The sequence below is a fragment of the Capricornis sumatraensis genome, chromosome 3, assembly GCF_032405125.1.
Source record: "Capricornis sumatraensis isolate serow.1 chromosome 3, serow.2, whole genome shotgun sequence".
Taxonomy (NCBI): domain Eukaryota; kingdom Metazoa; phylum Chordata; class Mammalia; order Artiodactyla; family Bovidae; genus Capricornis; species Capricornis sumatraensis.
This window is the reverse complement of record NC_091071.1, coordinates 21,602,886-21,627,788: the sequence shown is the minus strand read 5'-3', so window position 1 is coordinate 21,627,788 and position 24,903 is coordinate 21,602,886. Positions and strand designations below refer to the sequence as shown.

At 44.2% G+C, this 24,903-nt stretch overlaps 1 protein-coding gene across 1 annotated transcript in view; it reads left to right on the top strand.

Moving 5' to 3' along the window:
- The first annotated feature begins 23,573 nt into the window (after positions 1–23,573).
- HS3ST2 (heparan sulfate-glucosamine 3-sulfotransferase 2) overlaps positions 23,574–24,903 on the top strand; it is a 111,388-nt gene continuing 110,058 nt past the window's right edge. Inside the window, exon 1 of the mRNA XM_068969240.1 lies at positions 23,574–24,058. Coding sequence (XP_068825341.1) covers positions 23,574–24,058 — 485 coding nt within the window. The remainder of the gene's footprint in view (positions 24,059–24,903) is intronic.

Genomic DNA, 24,903 nt, shown 5'->3' with positions numbered 1-24,903 from the left:
GAGCAACTGAACAGCAACAATTTTTCAGCGCTCAGACTTCTTCATGGTCCACTCTCACATCTGTACATGACTACTGGAAAAACCACAGCTTTGACTATAAGGACTTTTGTTAGCAAAGTGATATCTCTGCTTTTTACTACACTGTCTAGGTTTGTCATAGCTTTTCTTCCAAGGAGCAAGTGTCTTAATTTCATGGCTACAGTCACCATCTGCAGTGATTTTGGAGCCCAAGAAAATAAAATCTGTCACTGCTCCACTTTTCCCTCTTCTATTTGCCATGCAATAAGTGATGGGACTGAATGCCCAGTTTTTTTAATATGGAGTTTTAAGCCAGCTTTTCCACTCTCCTCTTTTACCCTCATCAAGAGGCTCTTTAGTTCCTCTTCACTTTCTGTCATTAGAGTGGTATCATCTGCATATCTGAGGTTGTCGATATTTCTCTCAGCAATCTTGATTCCAGCTTGTGATTCATCTAGCTTGGCATTTCACATGATGTGCTCTACATATTTTAAATAAACAGGGTGACAATATACAGCCTTGTGGTACTCAAGGCTTGTACCTTGTGGTACCTTTCCCAATTTTGAATCAGTCCATTGTTCCATATAAGGTTCTAACTGTTGCTTATTGACTTGCATACAGGTTTCTCAGGATACAGGTAAGGTGGTCTGGTATTCCCATCTGTTTAAAATTTTCCACAGTTTGCTGTGATACACACAGTCAAAGGCATTGGTGGAGTCAGTGAAGCAGAAGTAGGTGTTTTCCTGGGATTCTCTTGCTTTCTCTGTGATCCGATGAATGTTGGCAATTTGATCTCTGGTTTCTCTGCCTTTTCTAAACCCAGCTTGTACATCTGGAAGTTCTCAGTTCACATACTGCTGAAGTCTAGCTTGAAGGATTTTGAGCATAACCTTGCTAGCATGTGACATAAACACACTTGTACAGTAGTTTGAACATTCTTTGGCATGGACCTTCTTTGGGATTGGAATGAAAACTGACCTTTTCCAGTCCTGTGGCCACTGCTGAGTATTCCAAATTTGCTGAGATATTGAGTGCAGCACTTTCACAGTATCCTTATATTGGATCTACCTTCCTGCACAGCAAAACTGCCTGGAGCTGCTGAGTAACTGACATCTCTTTTGGATGAATCTAGAGCTTTCTAGTTCACCACGGTCCTCACCTCTTTACATATTAGAATTTGAAATTGTGACCCCATGGACATTTAATACAGTGTTTCTCAACTTTGCTTTGCACTCAGATCACCTGCAGAGTTTTAAAAATTCCAGTGCTGAGGCTGCACCCCAGATCAACTAATCAAGCCCTCTGGGGATGGGTTCCAGGCAGCAGTGTTTCTTATAGCTCACAAATGGTTTTAAGGTGTAATCAAGGGCAAGAACTCCAGCTTTATCATGGAGTGATAGCCCATGGGAAGAAGCTCTAAGGCAAATAATCTCATACCCGGTAGACAGTAGTAATCAAAGAATTTAAACAATCAAATGGGCTGCATCAGAAGTGAGGTCCCCATTTCTGGGGGTAATCAATCAAGATAATTTTCAAGAAGAAATCCCTTCTTTGAAATACTTCAAAGGGAAGGAGACTGGACTAGAGCAGAGGTTCTTTAACCTGCATGCGGATGACATCCACCCGAGGAGTTTCTCCAGGTACAACGGTCCAAGGACCACTCTGGAAGATTATAATCTAGTAAAGTCAAGTAAAGGCTGATCAGGTTCAGATTGAAAAATCTCTCCAGATGCTGCTGCTAAGCGCTCCTAGGGAAGAACCACTGAGCGAGATGGATGACCTCTACAAGCCCCAACCTCAACCTTGGCAATGACTCAGGTTTTTAAAAGAAAATCTGTGTAAATCTTCAAATACATACTGAAATAGGAGCATAAATAAGATGACCACCATGGGTCGGGGAGTATTTTATCAGATGAAGATGAGGTTAAATTCGAAGCTGCTAGATTCCCCAATTCAGTTTAACACTGAGACGGAAAGGATTCAAGGAAAGAACTGTTTTCTGGGTTCCAGCTCTTTTTTCTGATATACTTGACATGTGATGTTTGCTTAAATAAACTCTCAGAAAGCAGCTTATGTGCTTGTGTCAGAGTTCTTAGCTTCAAGCAACAGATACTGATGCTGCCTGCTTTGAGTGAAAAAGAAATCCATTAAATAGATATTGGGACAGTGTAAGAAGGTTTTAAAATATGCTTGCCTTAATAAAGTGTGATATATCAATTTGATGACTTATTACACAGCCATTAGAAACTATCACAAAGATTAAAATGTATTGGAGTATAAAGATGTCCACAATATAGGACTCTCTGAGAAAATCAGGTTATAGAATAAGTCATAAGATATGATATAATTCATTTTTATAATAGCATGTATTTTTATTAATAGTGATACACACGATCTGGAAAAAAACTGAACCTTGACCTAACCCTCACATCTTACACAAAAATTAACTCAAAATGGATTATGGACTTAAATATAAAATGTAAACCTATGAAGCTTTCAGAAAAGAAAGGGAACTTAAGAGGAAACCTTTATGATCGCAGGTGAGGCAAATAATTCTTAGACTTGATACCAGAAGCACAGTCTTCAAAGAGAAAAACTGATATATTTTACCTCATCAAAATTTAAAACTTCTGCTCTGCCAAAGAACTGTTGAAAGAAGGAAAAAACAAGCTGCAGATTGGGAGAAAATATTTGCAAACCACACGTTTCACAAAGGACTAGTATCTAGAATCTAGTATCTTGTATCTCGATACTAGTATCTAATATCTTAAGACTCAATAGTAAAAAAATAAAATTAGAAAGTGGGCAAAAGACATGAAGAGACATTTCCCCAAAAAGGATACATAGATGGAAAATAAGTTCATGAAAAGATGTTAAGTGATTAGCCACTGGGGAAACGTAAGTTAAAACCACAATAGGGTATCACTACATACACATCAGAATAGCTGAAATAAAATAGTGACAACACCAAATGCCGATGAGGATATAAAGAAACTGGATCTTTCATATACTGTAAAATGATGCAGGACTTCCCTGGTGGTCCAGTGGTTAAGAATTCGCCTGCCAATGCAGGGAACACGGGTTCGGTCCCTGATCTGGGAAGATCGCACATTCTGTGGAGGAGCTAAGCCCATGTGCCTCAGCTACTGAGCCCAGGCACTCTGGAGCCCAGGCACTCTGGAGCCCAGGCACTCTGGAGCGCATGCTCTGCAGAGAGAGAAGCCACCTGAGTGAGAAGCCTACTCACTAGAAGTAGAGAATGCCTGCATCAGCAACAAAGACACAGCACAGCCAAAAATAAATAAATACGTAAGTAATTACATTGTAAAAATAAAATGATGCAACTACTTTGAAAGACGGTTTGCAGTTTCTTACACACAAAACATACAGTTACTGAACGTGATTCGGCAGTTGAGTTGGGCATCTATCCCAGAGAAATGAAAACTCACGTCCACACAAAATCTATACATGAATGTTTGCCGTGGCTGTATTTGTAACAGGCAAACATGGAAAACAACTCAAGTGTCCTTTGATGGGTAAGTGATTAAAGAAACTGTGATACATCCATCCATGCTACCCAGAAATAAATAAAAAGGAATGAACAATACACAAAACAACTGGATGGATCTCCAGGGAATTATGCTGAGTGAAAAAAGCCAGCCTCAAAAGGTTACATACTGTATGATTCTTCTTATGTAACACATAAAAAGGTAAAATATTAGAAGGGAAGAATAGATTAGGGGTTAGGGATGGAGCATATTGACAGGGAGAGAGGGGTGTACTTATTGAAAGACAACATAAAGGACTCTTGTGATGACGGAACCATTTTGTATGTTGACTGGGCTGGTGGATACACAAATGCATGATAATACTGTATAGAGATAAATACACATACATAAGTACAATTAAAACTGGGGCTAGTGTCCTAGGTTCAGTGTCCTGTACCGATGTCAATATCCTCGTTGTGATAGGGTACCATAGTTTTGCTAGAGGTTACCATTGGAAGAAACTGGGTAATGAGTATGCAGTTCTCTGTATGTCTCTGAATTATTTCTTAAAACTGCATGTGAATCCATAATTATCTCAAAATTAAAAGTTTAACTTAAAAAATGCATTGGCATGTAAAGATGTCTGAAGTATAGGGTTTTGTGTGAAAATTAGCTTACAAAGTAGGATAAAAAATACAATAAAGAAACAATTTGTTCTGATAATTTTGTGTTTTAATAGTTAGATATAAAACACAGAATATATGCTGAAGTGATAATAAGGAATTCTTGGCAGAGGGACTTGTGGATAACTTTTATTTCTGAGTATGTTTTATTTTTCCTATGGACACATGGATTAGTAGGGTGAAAATAAGAAAACGTTTTTTAAAAGAAAATAAAAGGCTGTTGAGTAAGTAGTTCACAGAATCGCTGAGATGTCTGGAGAAAGAAAAATGAGGAAGAACCAGGAAGGGCTGAGCAGCAGGAATCTCTGGCCAGGGCTCTTCAGAGGGTCTGCCTGGGCAGCTCTGGCTGCCCTGAGCTGCTCCAAAGATGTAACTTGTCCATCAGCATTGCAGGCAATGGACTGGGTGGCCCACTTTCCCTGCTACCAGTTGTCTCCAGAACCTCAGTCTCGCTGTAGCCACTACTGCTGCAAACACACACATAGAGAAAGAGAGAGATCTCTGTGATTCCTGTTTCCTGGTATCCTTTGCTCCTGACTCAAAGCCTGAAGCAGGTGCACAAGCGAATCTCATCATTTTCAGCATCTGGGGGAAGCGCACTCATGGAGGCCCACATACTATACATACTCAGACATTTAAAAGTTGTGAACCAAACCTACAGACTATTAGATAAATTCTATAATTCAATCCTGACAGATATTCCTCCAGAGCATCTGGAAAGGCCAAGTTTAGGTTTAGAATTCTGACTCCTCAGAGCTCTTCACTTGACCTGTGGCCCACCCCCTTCTCTTTCCACTCCTGGCTCTTCCTTCACACAATCATGTAAACATCTGAGCTCCATCCACATCCTCTCCTGTAGAGTCATTTCCTGGCCACCCTTTAGGCCTCAGGATGCTGATGTAGTCCACTCTCAGAAGGACAGACCGAGGGACAAGATCTGTGTGGACTTAGAAATGGGTTGAGGCTGTTTGACCAGGTATTCCAGGATTCAGGATAACTGGAACATGGTCCATAAGGAGGGGTGAGCACATATTAGTCCTGTGGACTCCTTGTTCCGTAGGAAGAGACATGACTGGATTCTGGCTCTCCTTAGCTGCAAGGGAGTCAGGAAAGTGAGATCTGACATTTTCAGCTTCTTAGTAAAGGACAGGTTTTCCAGCTACTAACTCTCATAGCATGGGGGATTCCAGAAACACAGGAAAATGCTCAGACCTGGGCAGTCTAAAAGGAGAAAAAAAGGTTACTATTATGCTTTAGCCACTCAGTGGTAAAGAATCTGCCTGCAATGCAGGAGATTTGAGTTTGATCCCTGGGTCAGGAAGATCCCCTGGAGAAGGAAATAGCAACCCACTCAAGTATTCCTGCCTGGGAAATCCCATGGTTAGAGGGGCTTGGAGGGCTATAGTCCATGGGGTTGCAAAGAGTCAGATATGACTTAGTGACTAAACAACAACAACGATGATGCTTTAGCTTCAGATGTTATCCATTGCCATCTCAGAGATTCATACTGGTGGTGATGATGGTGATGATGATGATGGAAGCTATTATTTATTGAATATTCATTTATCTCAGGCACTATGCAAATCTCCTTACATACTTTATCTTATTTCACCCTCTAAGCTATAGTCCCTTTTGTTATCGCTACCTCCAGCAGAGATAAAAAACCTGTGATATTAAGAGGTTAGATAACCTAGTCAAGGTCACTTATGCTTGGCTCCAGGGCCTACAAAGTTTACCACTACACTGGAGATCCTCTATAGACTGGTAAATATGGTTTTGAACCTAAAAATCAAAATGTGTCCTAGTTGTTATTTTCCTTGACTGTATAAAACCTGAATAATATCCCCCTTACAAATGTCTGACCCTGAATGAGGAAGCCCATTAGGGTGCAGCTCTGTAGGTGTGTCCCCTGGGGCAGGTTATCAAGCTGAGTTCAAGGATATTTTACCACTGTTGCCCTGATTCCTCTTTCTCTCACCAGTCTGTTTTAGCACCAAGGATTACCAGAGGTTGAAGTTGTAGAGACAGAACTAAAGAATCCCAGTAGCAATGGAGAAGAGATGGCAAGTAACTGGGAGGTGAGGCACGTGTCATCCTGACATAGATAGGTGGCTTGATTTAAAGAAAAAAATGATACAAAACGGTGTCTGGGCAGATGGAGGATCCCACTAGAGGTAAAAAGTAAGCACTGGGCTAGAACAGTGTTCCTCCCAGTGTGGCGTGTTTGTGAATGATGGCACCAAGATAATATCAGGTGTCACACAGCTATTAGCTCACAAAGAAAATTATTATTTTACAAACACCTTCCAATCCTTCTGACTACATCAAGGAGACTTCTCAGTCTGGTGCTGAAATGTCCTTAACACCTCTCGTCTACTCACCTTTTGAACAAGGAGACAACCAGTCTCAAACTAGCAGACAACAATGTCTGAGGGATGAAATAACTCTGTCTTGTCTTTAATGCATAAATTCTTAAGAGTTCCCTTCAATCTGGGAAATAATACTGGGTTTTTACTTTTGGTGATGATCAGCCTGACAATCTAAATGTAAAAGGTGAGGTGATATAAAGAAATTTTATAGACATAATCACATCGTTGGTAGGGCAGAAATCACAAAGGTGCCATGCAAATGACCAAAATTCAGGAAACACTGCCTTGGAATATCTCCAATTCCCTGTGTTCTCTCTCTTGGGAATCTGTGCCTGGTGGAAAGGGCATCAAAAATTATAGAACCCCAGTAAACAGTATGCACATCTTTCCTCTTCCCTTTTATTCTTCCATTGTATACTTATAAGGGGGATTCTATACATGAACGCATCACCTCTCTCAGTATGCTAATACATTATCAGAAATGAATCCTTGCTGCTCACTATATCATTACACAGGGGTGGGGTGGCTGGGAGGCAGAGACAGGGCGGTGGGAGGGATTAGGGAAGAGGCAGTCACTGGTGAAACTAAAGAAGCATTTTCAAGGTCTGCAGCTAAGCCTCAAGCCATCACTGTGTGAGCAAGGAAGTGCTAGAAAGTTGTTTGTGTGAAATGGAGTGTAAACTGCAAACGTGTTATTGAGGTGGAGGAGAAGGGAGCAGAGATTGAGGGGGCGGGGGTGGAATGTGCGGACAGAAGGAGGGACCCACTTAGGAAGCATCAGCCCCCACTGCAAGTGGGAGACCGTAGGAGTTTGGCTGTCCTTATTTATACAATACCAGATAACGCTGCAGCTCACACGCCGTGTGTTTGCTGCCGCATCTCCATCAACAGATGGAGGTAATAAAGAGGCTAAAAATGGAAACATGAACTGGTGTGTAGCTTTGTTGTGCAGTTTGTCACGAACAGTCAAGAAGCCCTTGCCAGTAAGTGTGCTTGTCAAGGTCACCCATGACCTCTTTGGTATTAAATCTAGCAGACACTTGGTTGGCTGGGCTGTAGCAAGGCCAGGGAGGCCAGTCTCTTGGGGCATGAGGTTGGCCGCTGCCCACTTGTGATGGGCCCAGCTCAAGCAATGGTTTGGCTTCCCTGGGGCTTCTGGAGGCTGTTAGTTCCAGCTTTGGTCAATAACCTATGTAATTAATCAACTTAAAGGGAGTGCTGTTAGCAATGGTTCTTGACCCTGGCTGCACACTAGAATCATCTAGGGAGCTTTAAAAATAATACCAGTCCTAGACCTCACCCAGGTGGGGCCTCAGACATCAGCGTTTTTCAAAATCGCTCCAGCTGATTCTCATGTGCAGTCAGGGCTGCGAAGCTCTAGCCTAGATCATTTAGCAGCCAAGTTCAGACACACATACAGGATGGCAATCTTGTTTCTTCTCTAGTCTGTGACTGCATACCTTTTCCAAGCACACTCTGAACTGGGGTGGAGAAGAGGGATTGGCACTGAGAGAGCGAGAGATCATAACTTATTTAAGCAAAAAACAATTGACTGCAGTTTTAAGGTTGCTTCCAATTTCATACCAGTAATGCTATAATTAACCAATAACCTTCTGTACAAACCTGTGTATGCATCCATCATCTGTTTTCTTGGAATAAATTTGTACCCTGAGTAAAAAGGTATGAATACGTTCTGAAGTTTGTAATACATGTTGCCAAACTGTCTTCCAGAACATCTGTTCAAACTGACATACTCGAGAATGCATGAGGGTGCCCTTTCTCCATATATTCGGTGGCCTGAAGTTTATCATTTAAAATTATTCACTAACTTTATTGGTAATAAATTCTATTTAACATTATTTTATGTTGTACTTCTTTAATGTTTGATTTTTCCATTTGTATATTAGTTATTTGTATTTTTTTATGAAATGGTTATTCATATAATTTGACCATTTTTCCAGTGTGGTCTTCATCTTTTCTTACTTATTTTTAATCCTCTTTATTATACCTTTATAAAAGGTATATACTTATATAAGAGGTATAAAACTCTTAATATTCCTCTCTATATATACCTCTGTATTAAGGGTATTAAAATTTGTGTGTCATACATTGCCAACATTTTTCTTAGTGTTATTTGATTTAATTTTATTTGAGACCTTTTAGATAAACAAGTGTAAGCTGTTTATGTAGGCAAATTTACTAGTCTTATCTTTTATGATATTTTTTACTGCTTTTAGATTTAAAAGTTCTCTTTTTATCTCAAAATGGTCTTATAATTTGTATGACCTAATTTCTAATATTAAATGCTTCAACTCATCTGGACTTTGTTTTGGCTCACAAATTACCTTAACTGCAGTATGCAAAGGCCAGCTCCATTACATACTGAACATGAGGGCCTGTTTGTGAGTTTTCTTTTTTGACTCATTGATCAACCTGTCTGCTCTGTCTTAATCTATTAACATACTGTTTTAACTACTATAACTTTATTGTTTAAGATCTCACAAAAAGTACATCATTTTTATTTTTAGTTTCAAAAGCATTCTGTTTATTCTTCATGATTCTCATTTGAATATTATTTTGGAAAAGTCTTATAAGCTTATTACAAGATTAATGTATATTAAGACAATATTTGAAATTTTTGACAAATAGATCTATGAATTCAAAGAGAGAGTCTGGGAATGGGAAATGTAGTATTATTAATAACTGAGAAAAGAGAGGACTATTCAGTTTTGGATAAATGCTTATTCAATTGGAAAACATTAGGATACTACCTTGGATTACCAACTAAAAAAATTTCAGGAAAATTATATCAAACCAGCAAGTATATCAAACTAGTCAGTGCTAAAAGAAATCAACCCTGAATATTTACTGGGAGGACTGATGCTGAAGCTGAAGCTCTAATACTTTGGCTACCTGATGCGAAGAGCTGATTCATTGAAAAGACTGCTGGGAAAGACTGAAGGCAGGAGGAGAAGGGGATGACAGAGGATGAGATGGTTGGATGGCATCCCTGATTCAATGGACACGAATTTGAGCAAACTTATACATTTGGGCTTCCCTGGTGGCTCAGAGGTTAAAGTGTCTGCCCACAATGCAGGAGACCTGGGTTCGATCCCTGGGTCGGGAAGATTCCCCTGGAGAAGGAAATGGCAACCCACTCCAGTATTCTTGCCTGGAGAGTCCCATGGACGGAGGAACCTGATGGGCTATAGTCCACGGGGTCGCAAAGAGTCAGACACAACTGAGCGACTTCACTTTCACTTTCACTTTCAAGGGGATAGTAAAGGACAGGGAAGCCTGGCGTGCTGCAGTTTGCGGGGTCGCAAAGAGTTAGACGTGACTAGTTACTGAACAACAGCAACAGTGAGCAGTCAACCTACAGACAAGAAATCCTAAAAGCCAGTGAAGTGAAAGTCACTCAGTCGTGCCCAACTGTTTGCGACCCCATGGACTGTAGACCATGGAATTCTCCAGGCCAGAATACTGGAGTGTGTTGCCATGCCCTCCTCCAAGGGGTCTTCCCAATCCAGGGATCGAACCCAGGTTGCCTGCATTTCGGGTGCATTCTTTACCAGCTGAGTCACAAGGGAAGCCAAGAAACATAAAAATAATTTTACCCACAGTGATAATCTGGAAAATAAATGCAAATAAAAACAATTAGATACCATTCTTCTTCCATATGACAGGCAACAGCATTTTAAAAATATTATTTCTTAACAGTAGAGTTGATGAGGTTGGGAGGAATTACTGGGGGAGTATGGATTCACACAGTCATGTTGGAGAATTTCACACAAACAGGGGAGGATCTCTTAAAATTTAAAACATGCACACCTTATAACCCAGTGAATCCCCCCGAGATATACTAGCATGTATACACTAGTATACACGGAAGTATACGAGTAAGGTCAGGGAAAAGCTGGGCTCTGCTAGTTGCTAAAATCTGAAATACTTTTCTTTGGGTTGGTAGACAGCTCCACTTCAATTCCTACAAGTGGCCTTGACCCCCAGCCCCCAGGTCACTTTAACCTTTTCCCCTCAGCCTCATACTGTGTCCACTGTCCCTGTGCTGTGCTTAGTCCTTCAGTCACATCCGACTGTCTGTGACCCTATGGACTGTAGCCCACCAGGCTCCTCTATCCATGGGGATTCTCCAGGCAAGAATACTGGAGTGGGTTGCCATACCCTCCTCCAGGGGATCTTTCCAACCTAGGGATCAAACCCAGGTCTCCTGCACTGCAGGCAAATTCTTTACAGTCTGAGCCACCAGGTAATGATTCAGCAACTAAAGAGTTAATGAGTTAATTTGCGGGCACAGAGGGAGCTCCATACTGCCCTCCAGCCCTGGCTCAGGGTCTCTTCTAGTTGACTGGGGATATTTGATTGAGATCCTTGTGTTAAAAGATATTCATTGAAGCATTGTTGTCAGAACAACAGATTGGAAATATCTTGAGGCAGAAACAGCGACTTGCCTGCCAAATATCCCCATCTCTTTCAAAACAACTGAACCTAATGATATTACTGCCCATCAAAAGAATATACGTCCCAAGTTTCCTTGCAGCCAGGTGGCCATGTGAAAAAGTTCCAGCCAGTAAATGGTGAGCTGACATTTGTATGGGACTTCTGAGAAATCTTAAGTTAGGATGGGCACCTGCTTCTCTTCCGCCATGTACTCACCTCTATGGAGGATGAGATTGTGGGAATTGCGGCACCCATCTTCAGCCACAAGGAGGTGGGACACACCCAAGGTTATGGAGAGATGGAAGCCTGGGTGCCTGCTAACTTCATGGGACCTGTAGGTAGACACAGACTGCCTACTACTGGACTTCCTTTAAATGAGACTGATAGCCTATTCGAACTGCTGTTGCTTGGGGTTTCTCAGTTATATGCAACCAAGTTAAATCACAGTGGATACAAAGCTGAATGCCTATTCAAAGGGAAATGATTAAGTCAACACTGATCTATAAAAAAATGTTACCTGGAAACAACTTGAGGCATCATATGTATTATGAAACACTTTGCAGAGACTGAGTTAAATCTACAGGCATTAACATGTTGAGTAAAAAAAAGCATGTTGTAGTATATCATAATTATACCATGTATACCACTTCCCCAAACCCAATAAAGAATGTTGGCCATTTTTCCATAATTTTCTATATGAAAGCATAAAATAAAGACTGAAAGTGTACTACCTAAACTGTGATTATTTTAGTAACTTTTGGGGAGAGGACAAAAATTGCTGGGGGTCGGTCAAAGGGCACCATATCTTTGGCTGCACTCTTCTACATTTTTACAAAAGGAATGATTCATGTACTACTTGTATGGTACAAATTAATTATGTTTCCCACCTACCCACCAGCTGACCTTCTTAAACTGTTTACTTCCCTTCTGCTTGCTGCCTGCAGGGTCCCTATTTGAACTGTCAGAGCTTAAGACTCAGACCTGGAGGAGAAGCCTCTCCCGCACATAGAGATTAGCTTGAGAGCCACCACGTGAGTGTGTTTGCTTGGAGAAGTTCAAGATTCTTTCATAACCCCTCTAACACACAGACTGTATTTCTTACAGTACCACTATGTCTAAAGGAATGAAATAAAAGTATTAATCTACAGGGACAAAGACAGTGAGAGGACATGAGAGCAAATGAGAAACAATCATTAAAAAAAAAAATTGAAAACAGCATCCAGTACAGCAGAGCTGAGAAAGTTGCACTGAACACCTGAAGTAGGAAATACTGTGCAAGAGAGTCTGCAGAAGGCTGAGTCCTTGGAGTCATCGAGAGGTGCAGAAAGCGGGAAAGAGGTACAAGCCTGAGCAGCTGCACCCTGAGGTATCCCGTACTGTGCACACAACTGGAAAATTATGTGGCCAGCTCTCTAGCTTATTCTACAGAAAAACTGCCTAAGATGACCTCAGGCAGGGAGATCTTAGAGTGGTGAGAGGGGGAGGAGTGTTGATATGAAGCAAGGGGCATCAGGCTCAAGCCATCCTCCTGTATGGTATTTATTCAAGGGTCCCCTGCCAGATTCTTCTGTTTAGTTCTCACTTTTTAATGAGGCCAGTTTTGAGTCTGCTAGTTGCTTGAGAATAGCATGGGGCAGGGTTGAAGGGAGCAATCTGGGCAGTTGGCAATTTTGTTTTGGTTTCACAGTCTCAAAATGATTCTCCCCTGTCTTCTGCCTCTGGGGCAGATCTTCTCTCTGGATGAGATCAGAAACCACAAGGGCTTTAAACAGAAGAATCCATCTCATTGTTGAGATGACTTTAGGAGACTTGCTGGGGCTGTGTCTGCTCAGGAGAACAAAATACTCTAGGTATTTTAAACAGGAAGAATTTAATACAAGACATTGGTTCTAAAAGTTATGGAAGGGTAGGAGAAGCAAAAAAAAAGGAAGGCTAAATTTACTTAGAAATTAGTAATTAAAGGAAGTATCCCTACTCCTGCAGGAGCAAAAGGGAAAATGATGTTGCCAGAGCCCATGGCTACATCATTGTGATTCCTGGAGCATCTGTTACTGAGGCTGCTGCCTCAGGAACCACAGCCACATCCACCTTGCAAGAAGCCAAGAGGTCACATTTCCACTAACAATGCAGGATCCTGGACCCCAAATTGTCTGAGAGGTGGAGGGTCTGCAACACCCATGAGTTCTGCGCAGCTAAGCTTATAGGAGTCGTGTACGGATGTGAGAACCGGACTATAAAGAAGGCCAAGTGCCGAAGGGTTGATGCTTTCAAACTGTTATTCTGGAGAAGACTCTTGAGAGTCCCTTGGACAGCAAGGAGATCAAACCAGTCAATCCTAAATGAAATCAACCGTTAATATCCATTGGAAGGACCGATGCTGAAGCTCCAATACTTTGGCCATCTGATGCGAATAGCCAACTCATTGGAAAGGACCCTGATGCTGGGAAAGACTGAGGGTATGAGAAGAAAGCGGCGACAGAGGATGAGATGGTTTGGATGGCATCACCGATTCAATACACATGAACTTGGGCAAACTCCGGGAGATGGTGAGGGACAGGGAAGCCTGGCATGCTGCAGTCCATGGGGTTGCGAAGAGTCAGACATGACTTGGCAACTGAACAGCAACAACAAGGCTGTAGGAATGTCCACTTCAGTCCCCACACTACATGAACAAGAAGTGAGAAACCTGCATTTAACCAACAGTTCTATTGCTGCTAATGCTACGTAAGACACTTCTAGAAGCAAAGCACGGTTTCTCCCTTCCATTTGTTTTCATATCTCCCGCCAAGAACTCCTACTGGGCAAACCTAATTGGAAATTAGCTGGCACGGGATTCTGGGAAATGTGGCTTTCGGGCTTCCAGAATCTTGCAGTCCAAAGGAAAGCATGGAAGAGTAGGGATAGAAATGAGAGAAGAGAAATAACTGACTGGCTACTGCAGGAATTTAGGTGAGAAAGAATGATAACTTGGACTAAGATGACGGCAATGGAGGTGGGGAGAGGAGTCAAATTCAGAAGATATTCTGAGGGGAGAGTCAACAGGATTTGCTTACAGATCAGATGTGGGGGGTGAGAGAAAAAGAGGAGTCAAGGCTAGTTCAAGATTATTCTTGACTTGAGCAAATGGAAGATGAGAGTTGTCATTTACTTAGATGACTGAGAATATAATAAAAGTAAATTTAGGGAACTAGCAAGAGTTCAGTTTGGGACATGTTTGGTTAGAGATGCCTATTAGATGTCCAGGTGGAGATGTCTGAGTAGACAGTTAAGGAGAAAAGATTTGGGAATTTGAGATGTAACAGTTTGGGCTTCCAGGTGGCTCAATGGTAAAGAATCCGCCTGCCAAGCAGGAGACAACTGGTTCAGTCCTTGGGACAGGAAGATCCCCTGGAGAAGGAAATGGCAACCCACTCCAGTATTCCTGCCTGGGAAATCCCAGGGGCAGAGGAGTCTGGTAGGCTACCATCCATGGGGTCGCAAAGAGTGGGACACGACCTGGTGACTAAACAAAAACAGTAAGTTTATAAGTGGAATGTAAAGTCATGAGGCTTAGGATCTCACTAAGGGAGGAAGTGTAGATTAAAAAAAAGGTAGTGTCCAAGGATAGATCCCTGGGATACTTTAAGTCGGAGGTCACAGAGACAAAAAAACTATCACAGGAAGCTGTGAGAAGCAGAGAGGTGAAAAAAACACCAGAAGAATTGAAATTCTGGTGGACAAAAATTTTCAAGAAAAGAGTGTCAGTGGAGTCAAATGCTGCTTAGAGGTCAGGTTCAATGAAGACCAAGAATTGACTTGAGTTTAGCACTATGGATGAGAACAGCTTCAGAAGAGAGGTGGGAGCGTAAGCCTGGTTGGAATGGGCTCTAGGGTGAGTGGATGGAGAGAATCTGTAGTCAGTGACTACAGATCTCTCTTAATTGAGATGTAAAGAGAAGAATATAAATGGTTCAAAATGAGGTCAAGACAGAGCTACTTCTCTCTTTGCTTTTTAAGATGGAAGAAGTATCCATTTATTTGTATGCTGATAGGAAGGACCCAGGGGAGAGGGAGAAAACTGATAAAAAAAAAAAAAAAAGAGGGAGGGAAGGGAAGGACTGCCAGAGTCATGTCCTTGAACAGTGGACTGGATACAGTACACAAGTGGAGGGGTTGGTCTTACCTAAAAACAGACCATAACCTCATACTAACAGAACAGTGAATAAAGTATGTGAACACAGTTATAGGCATGTGGGTAGAGGCGATGGTTAATGTTCTCTTTCAATTGCTTCTATTCACCAGTGAAGTAGGAAGCAAGGCCATCAGCTGATGGGGATAGGAGAGGTGATAAGAGGTTTAGGAGAAGGAACTAGATAGACAGTTACACAGGGGAATGGGAGAATGAATGGGCTGGGGAAACGTAGTATGATTGCGAGGAAGTGTTAAGAGTCCACTTGAGGCTAGAAATGATGAATTTTAATTTAGATTAGTCATCGTGTTTCTGCATTTACTATGTTCAGCTGTCTAGGTGCAGGCATAGGGCACTGAGTAGGCAGAGAGTTGATTGTAACCAGGAAATACAGCTCAGTGAGAGGGGGTCAAGGGAGTTGACGACATATAATTTTTTAAAAAGTGATTATTATGCTTATCCATGGAATTCAGACTGAATAAAGAGGGAAGAGTGGATGCGAAGGAGGTGATCTATAAACGAATTCACTCCTTGAAGTTGTCCAACATCCTCAGGGCTAAAATTATTGTTCTTCAGGCAAAGGGGTCTTTGAGGGTGTTACCTGTCTATTAATACTTATGCAATAAGCATTTATTGAATGCCTGCCATGAACTGTTCAGAGAGAATATTTGGCTACTTCCCTAGAAACATTTAAAATATCAAGGAGATAAGTTGGTTTCAAAGCAGGGGTTGGGTCTCAGGTGACTAATGAAAACAGAGGTTGATTTTACTTTTCTGTCGAAAAACTTTCAAGTAGGTTGAAAGATGCATGTCTAGTTGAAAAGTACATATCTGTATCAATCAAAATTGTTGTTGTAGTTTAGTTGCTAAGTCATGTCTGGTTCTTTTGTGACCCCACGGAGCCCGCCAGGCTCTTCTGTCCATGGGATTCTCCAGGCAAGAATACTGGAGTGGGTTGCCATTTCCTTCTTCAGAAGATCTTCCTGACCCAGGGGTCAAACTCACATCTCCTGCTTGGCAGGTGGATTCTTTACCACTGAGATACCTAGGAAGACCCAGCAATCAAAATAGCTTAAATCAAAAATAATTTATTGCTGGATGTAATTGAAAAGTCTGCAGCCTAATAATGGCTAATGTTTATTGAGGGCTTATTGTTAATGAGGTTCTGTTCAAAGTGCATTACATTTATAATCTTGCTTAAGCTTATTAATAGAGCCAGGATTTGAACTCAGGTTGTGTGTTTCCAGACACTGTACTCCTAACCATGATGCTTTACTGTCTCTTAAAGAGATAGCTTCAGGCAAAGCTGGATCCAGGGATTCAAACATTATACCAGGACACAGTCTTTCACTCCCATTCTGCTCTCTTTTGTGGTGAATAACTTCACATGTCTGCTAGGTTCTCACCATTCATGGTGGCTTCAGGCTTACACCATCATTACACCCAGCATTTCCAGAAGAAAGTTATTTTTTGTTTCTGAAAGTACTAGACCCACTTAGGTCTGTACTTAATGACATGAAACAGATTCACAATATTGTTAAGAAAAAAACAGTAGTAGTTACGGACTGGCCCATAAATAAACAAGCCAATGCATTTATAATTGGAAGGATGTAAAAAAATTAATGACAGTTATTTCTGATGTTATGATTTGGGAGAGTTTTTTCTTTTTGCTTCTCAGTATTTTCATTTGTTTCTACATAGGGAATGCACTATCTGTATAATAAAAATGTTGAAAGAAAACAAAAAATTCAATATACACAGACAAATATATCTCCCTAAATTGTCCTCTGTACCTAGGTAGATCTTTTACTCCTATACCACTAAAATCTGCATCACAGGAAATTGATAAATTGGGGGTGATAACACCAGTAGGGACATTCTTATCTGTTCCCACTTGGTTAAAGAAGGTGTATTAACAGCTCAGCGCTACTATATTATTGTACTGGTGAACGGGCTTAGTATCTTCCCTAACATTATAAATAATTCACTTTGGAAATATTTTGAAGTGAAATATTAGTTCTTTTTTTTGGAAGCCCTAATGGAGTAATATTTAGGGGTCCATTGAGAAGGAGAAAGGAAATAAAGAAACCAAGGGAGAGGTTTCTCTGGTGGTCCAGCGGTTGAGAATCTGCCTTGCAGTGCAGGGGACACCGGTTCAATCCCTGGTCTGGGGAGATCCCATGCTGTGGGGCAGATAAGCCTGTGTGCCACAACCACTGAGCCCACTTGCTAGAGCCTGTATGTTGCAACTACTGGAGCCCTTACACACTAGAGCCTGTGCCCCACAACAAGAAAGGCCACTTCAATAAGTCTGCACACCGCAAGTAGAGAGTAGCCCCCACTCACCACAACTAGAGAAAGCCCAGAAAGCCCAGACACAGCAATGAAGACCCAGTGCAGCCAAAAACCAAAATTAATAAAAATTAAAAAAAATGAAACCAAGGGAGTCCCTACATGAAAATGCAGCCCAAGTTCCAAGAATCAGGCTAAGTTGGAACTAACTGTTTCATCCCCACCACCAAAGAATTCACAGTCTTATTAGGAAGGCAAGATGGTGAGATGGGGTGGATATAAGACAATGTGGGTTAAATAATGCAGGAGGGAAGGTGGGGGTGTGTAACAGCACTGACCCAAGGGAACATTATGGGTAAAGCTGGTTGTCAATCTCCCCATTTAATGCTTTTTTGCACTAGTTTGCCCCTTCTTCCCCCTGCAGTATCTTTGAGAACATGGAAAATTCAATCTACTTGACACAGTTTCCTCATTTTCACAATAGGGATGGTAACAATCTGTGCCACGTTTATTGGGGGGATTAGATTTAGCAATGCATCTAAATGTTTTGCCCAGTGCCTACTGCTGAGTGAATGCTCAGTGTGTGCGTGTTAGTTGCTCAGTCAAGTCCAAGTCTTTGTGACCCCAAGGAGCCCACCAGGCTCCTTTGTCCATGGACTTCTCCAGTCAAGAATACTGGAGTGGATAGCCATTCCCTTTTCCAGGGGATCTTCCCAACCCAGGGGTCAAATCCACATCTTCTGCATTGCAGGCAAATTCTTTCCCATCTGAGCCACCGCGGAAGCCCCAAATGCTCAGTAAGGAGTGCCTGTTATTGTTATGATTGTTGCCAAGGGCAGAAGTAAATCAACGTGGAAAGTGACAAAAAGCTTGGAATCTAACAAAGTTCTTAAAATTAATCACGGTTCCTGGCCTTCTAGATTTGGTTCCCTTCTACAGGCAGTAGCTGGTCCCTGGAACTTTTGCCCTCTGATTTTATCTAGAGAAGGAAGCAGGAGTAAAATCTTCTCTCATCGTCACTCCCAGCTTCGTTCTTAAGTGTAGAATATTCATTCACATCCTCTTGGCTCGGATGTGAACTTTTCATCTCACACAAGCTGCAGACCAGATGACTTCATTTCACAGTCTTTTGCCTCATCAGAACCACCCTCTTCTGAAAAATTTTCTCACATTTTACAAAACTCAGCACTAGGGAAAATTTTTTTAAATGACACTGAAATAAAACTGAATAATAAGACTTGATTGGGTCCAAAGACTTAAGGGAAAGAAAATGTCCTTATTTTATAATTTCAAATTCAAGGTCTTGCATGAAGGGTATTAGAGTGGGAAGGAAGATTTAAGATACTGCTGGTACAAAAGAGAAAACAAAGACTCAGAAAGAAAAGGATGAGACAGAAATGAGTTCTGTGGTTGTTATTCTTTTTATGAGCCCAGTTCTCCAGACTTCTTGTTAAATCTGTGTATTACCTTGGAGTATTTTTTTTTTCCTGTGTGAGCTATTTAAAGTTCTGCTTTTTTGTTTATATTAGCTAGAGTCAGTTTCTGTTGCCTGTAACTCAGTAGCCCTTACTGATTTGCAAATAAAGCCAAAAAAGCAATTAAGAGTCAGAAGAAAACAAGATATAAAGAGGACTAGAGCAGATGAGAAAGTGGTTGGATCCTATGACTGCCCAGAGTTTGGAGGATCCAGTCCTAATCTGTGTATATCCTTAAAAATAAGCCCCAGCCCACTTCCATAATTTTTAAAAATTAGAATGGTCCCTGTTCCTTGTAACTGAGGTGGCAACTGATTTTTGTATTAACCAGGACTCTTTCAATTCCAAGTAAACAGAAAGGTAATGAATCACTTGGAGCAAAAAGTCGAGGGACCACGCTTCAGGCATGGCTAGATTACATACTGTCAGGAATTCAATTCTCCTTCAGGCCTGCTCTCCCTTCTGTTTGTTTCATTCCCCAGGGTTTCCCTTCTTGATGGTAGAGATTGCCATTGGAACCTTGGGAGTATTTTGTACTAGTTTATCATCGTGGCTTAGTGGTAAAGAATCTGCCTGCCAAGCAGGAGACCTGGGTTCAACTCCTGAGTCAGGAAGATCCCCTGGAGAAGGAAATGCCAACCCACTTCAGTATTCTTGCCTGGAGAATCCCATGGACAGAGAAGCCTAGCAGGCTACAGTTCATGGGGTCGCAAAGAGTCGAATACAACTGAGTGACCACACAACAACAACAACAAAATCATCTCAGAAGAAAAAGTTTCTGTTTCCAACAGTTTCAACAAAAGTTCTGTGGTTGATGCTCACTGGAAAGCACTGAGTTGCTTTCAACGAACTGTGATTAGAAAATTGTGACTGGCTGGGCTTGGTCTTAATGCCTGCCCTTGAACTAGGCTCAGCTCACACAAATCACATTGGAACAGAATGAGGGAAAACTTTACAAGACCAGTAGAGATTATGAGTTGCCTTCCATAAGTTTTGTTCAGGTTCTTTCTGGGTCATGAAACACTCATGTATTAGCCAGGAATATAACCATACAGAATCGAGATTACATTTCAAAGGATCTCTTGAAGCTAAAAAGCTGGACGACAATGTTCAGATCCACTGAATACAAGTAGAAGTGATGAGATCACTTCCAGGAACTGTCCTCAAAGGGATATATCAGGATTATCTGTCCTTTCTGCTTTTCCTATGTTCAGAATGTGGACAGTATGGCTGGAGATGAATAATTTATCTTTGAATATATAGTGATTTGGGGATGGAGGAAATCCATGATGGAGCCTGGGTCCCTAACACTGTGGAGACAAGTCAACCCTGAATCATCTTCTTTCTGTGACATAAAAGTAAACTGATATCTTGTTTAGCTGAGTGCTATTTAACAAACCACACAACCCAACATAATCCTACCTGAACTCCCCAGAGGAAAATCTTGGCACGTCTGGAGAAAGATAGGGGTAGGGATGAAGCACAGGTATGTCCATTGTCTCACTCCCTGAAAAATTTTGTCTCGGTCACGGTCATTACTCTGGTTGGAAGTCTGAAGAGGGAAATCTGTCTGGCTCTGATGAATCTGAATATCCAGAAATTTCTGAGTTTATTAGTTTAAAGACAAAATTAATCTGAAAGTTGAATCAACCACAGAATTATCAGAAATGGCTATATCCATGTTTTTTTCCACCCGGGCGGGTTGGGGGGAAACACACTTGTCAGAGTGGATTAAGCCACATTTAACCTTGTAACTTTAACAATGAAGTGTTGAAATAGCAGGTTTGCAATGTGGAAAACTGCTGAAAGTACATATTAGAACTTCTTTCAACATATTTGTTTTGACATTTTTATTAAGAATTTGAGTGAGGAATTAATTAAATTGTAATCAAACTCAGAGACGACATGATGTCAATAGAACAGTTCATGCCTTGAATAATGGAATCAGAATTACACAACATCGGAACTCCAAGAAGTTTAAGTTATCATAACTCCCCGTTTTATAGCTGACAAAACTGAGGCTCAGAGCTGTCAACTCACTTGCCCAAGGTATACCTGGAATCAAGGGTAAAGCTGTTGACATATATTCTTTCTACTTTTTCTTTTTGAATAAATGAAAGCAATGTCATGATTCAAGATTCAAGTAGACATTCTTTTTTAAAATGGAGGAGTGAAATGATGAGATCAAGATACTATTTAATCAGGCCAAATGTGTAAGGATCTAAGTCCAAAAAAGTCTACTGTACAAGCACAGTATGGGGCAGATGTGCCTTAATCAGCAGCACTTGTAAGAAACACTTAGAGATGTTACTTGGCTGCAAGCTTGAGCTGTCAGCAGTGTGATGAGGCTACAAGGAAAAGATAATGGAGTCATGTGTGGCATTCCTAGAAACAGAGTTTACAAAAGGGAGGGGGTGTCCTGTTGAACTTTTCAGTCTGTTGAGCTTTTCAATCTACACCTGGAATTCAGTCCCAGGTGTCAGACTTCAGAAGTGATACCGACAAATTAGTTCAGATCTAGGATGGAATTATGTGGGGAACGGGTCAAAGGAAGTAAGGAAACTGCAAAGCACTGTAACTAAGTGCCTGAATCTTGGAATCTGACTGCCTGGGTTTCATCCCAGCTCTGTCAATTACTGAATATGTGTTCATTAAGCCTTAATCTCACTGTCTGTAAGTTAGGAATTATAACAGTACCTATCTCTGAAGATAGATGAGGTAGCGCATGCCAAATGATTTGTATGTTACTGGCACAAAAAAGCACTCAATAAATGTTAGGATTAAGGAAGTGACATGATGTGAGGATAATGGCAACAATCTCGTACGTCATGGTGAATATTAAATGAGCTAACACATGCCCAGTGCTTGAAGAAAACGGTAGTAGTGGAGGGATTGGCTTAAGGTTTTTAGGGGTGGGAATGGCTTGGGGTCAAAATATTCCCTGGCTTGGGCTAAGGTCCACAGAGCTTGACCCGATTATTTTCTGAAGAATGAACCCTGAAAAAAGTTCAGAGGGGTGCAGTGGGAGCGATGGTCGTCACGCATACATTTCATGGGGTACTCACCTGGTGAACACCTGGACAGGATGACATGGCACTGTGGTGGAGTGACAGCCTAACTTCATTCTTGGGTATGGTCATTGAGGACTGATGCAACTAGTGCGGTCATTCAGGGCAGTAATGGGGTTGCTCACTCAGGCCTGTTCTGGGCACAATCCATGAGAACTGTCCTGTGGCAGTCACGCAGAACTCACTGGAAGAGGAACCACTCCTGGATCTCCTCCCAGGGCCACTGGGGGACGTCCTGGGTCTCAGGGATGCTCTGGGACCCTGGTCAGTTTCCCCCGGGAGCGGCCTGCCGCTAGGGGGCGGCTGCTCAGAGGACCCGCCCGCCGCCCGCTCGGAGTCCGCTCCTTTGGGACTCGCTTTCCAGCCAGGCCCAGAGGGAGGTGGAGTGACAGTGGGTGGGGGTGCACGCTTCATGGGTGTGAGACAGAGTGAGCCTCCTGGCGTGAGTCAGCGCGCGGGGGGCTAAGGAGCTCCCCGAATAGTCACGGAATCTCACTCACGCTCGGCTCCTCCACCTTCCCGTCTAGAGCGTGTGTCCAGTCCCGCGCCTGCGTGCGCACCCGACACGACGTCCGATTCGGGGTTCTGGGTGTCCGTTGGGGGAAAAGGGGGTGGGCGGAAGAGGGAGTGTCCCTGTGGGTGTTTCTATGCCCAGGTTAGATTTCTCCCGCCCTGCCCCATGAGGGCTGTGGGGGGGTGTGTCCCGCTCAGGTACGTATGTACCTGTGTTGGTGCGTGCATGCGTATGTCCGTGTGGTGGGACCTTTTATCAGCGCGGGGTGTCTGTGTGTGCGCCAGGGTCTCTGTTTGGGTCTAGATGTTGGCGCAATCTCGACCTGGGCTCCCACCCACGGGTGTCGGGAAGCCCGCGTGGCCAGGGTGTCCAGCCTCCCGGAGGAGCAAAAAAGCCTCGACACCCTCAGCACCCCAGCTGGCCCGGGCTCCTTAGGGAGAGGCCTGCGTGGGGAGCCCCGGGGTGGTGTGTCCCTGGAAGGGGTAAAGAGTAGGGGCGCAGGGGGCGGGCCGGGTCCCCGGGCGGGGCGCGGGCTCGGGGGACCCGCGCGGCTGACGTCAGGCGACTCCTTAAATAGAGCCGGCAGCTCGCTCCGCTCGGCATTTCTCGAGGAGTCAGAACGCGGCCGGCGCCAGCGCCACCGTCCGGCCCGCGCGCCGGCCCGCACCGCCGCCGAGCGTTCGGGGCGCCGAGCCGGGAGGATCCGGGATGGGGCTTCCGGCGCTGGGCGCGCTCCGAGCCCGGCGCACGTGAGAGCCGAGGAGCGCCGGGAGCCTCCCCGCTAGCCGGAGCCCTGTCGCCCAGGACGCGGGGATGTCGGAGGCGCCGCCGCCGGTTCCCAGAGGAGCCGCCGCCCCGGGGATCCCGGGGCACGGTGCGCGCCCGGGCCGGCAGCGCCTGGAGAAGACGGCGCCCCCTACGCCCGACCCGCGTGGCCCGGGCCGCGCCGCACGAGCCTTCTAGGCGGCCGCAGGGCCCCAGCAGCTCCGCCGCCGGCGCCCCCTCGGAAACCATGACCCCCGGCGCGGGCCCATGGAGCCATGGCCTATAGGGTCCTGGGCCGTGCGGGGCCACCTCAGCCGCGGAGGGCGCGCAGGCTGCTCTTCGCTTTCACGCTCTCGCTCTCCTGCACTTACCTGTGTTACAGCCTCCTGTGCTGCTGCGACGACCTCGGCCAGAGCCGCCTCCTCGGCGCCCCTCGCTGCCTCCGCAGCCCCGGCGCGGGCGGCCAGAAACTTCTCCAGGAGTCCCGCCCCTGCGATCCCTCGGGCCCGACGCCCGGCGAGCCCGGCGCTCCCAGCGCGCCCGCCGCCGGCGCGCCCTCCCCTCGCCTCTCTGGGTCCAACCACTCCGGCTCTCCGAAGCTGGGTACCAAGCGGCTGCCCCAAGCCCTCATCGTGGGCGTGAAGAAGGGGGGCACCCGCGCCGTGCTGGAGTTTATCCGCGTGCACCCGGACGTGCGGGCCTTGGGCACCGAGCCCCACTTCTTCGACAGGAACTACGGCCGCGGGCTGGACTGGTACAGGTAAGGAGGGGAGCCCCACCGCGTGCGCCCGGGCTCCATCCGGCCCTGTCTTCTGGGCCACTTCCTGCGCCCTCACATCCCCTTAACTCGGCTATGTGGGTTCCGACTGACACGTGGGGGAACTCTAACCGAAGGATTTACCCAGAACTTCCCAGTGATGGTGTAGACCGGCTCCGGTTTCCTGAAGCGCAAAGGGCAGTTGACTCTGGAATCGCCAGAAGGGAAGGGAGATCGCTGACCTGACCTCCGGGCCAGTTTGGAGGGCTGGCTCGGTGTCTAGACGCTGGGGTAAAGCTGGGTGCCAGGGGAAGGGGCAGCCAGGACAGGAGCTGCCTCAACACAGCCATCTCCTGAGCCTGGCCTCGACTTTCCAGGCATCTTGACCCACCCAGGGAAGGGACAGTCCGAACAGCGCCCCCTCGCGGCAGGGTCCTGCGCTTGGGCGAGGTCCCCGCAGTTCAGGCCAAATGACGGGAAGGCCCCTGAGGTGTCCGCAGGAGAAAGGTCCCTTTTGGAGCCTCGGTCTCAGCTCCAGGTATTTGCTGCTGTATCTGGTCTGAGACTCCCAGGCGCTCTGACCCTGAATTCATGTTTTCAAATAGTGCAAACGACCCTGGATGTGAGTCTTGGCTCTGCCACTTAGCTTGAGAAAATTCCTAAAACTCACTGAGCCTTGGTTTTCTGGTCCATCGCAACTAGCAGGAAAGGTCCCTGACCCTTCGGCCTCGCAAGGGCTTTCTAAGTGCTTGAAAAGTGTAACAGGGACACTTTGCACTGGGCGGTGTTTCTAAGCAGCAGCCAGGATATAGAATTCGAAATACTGGTGGGTACCTCAGATGGAAGCT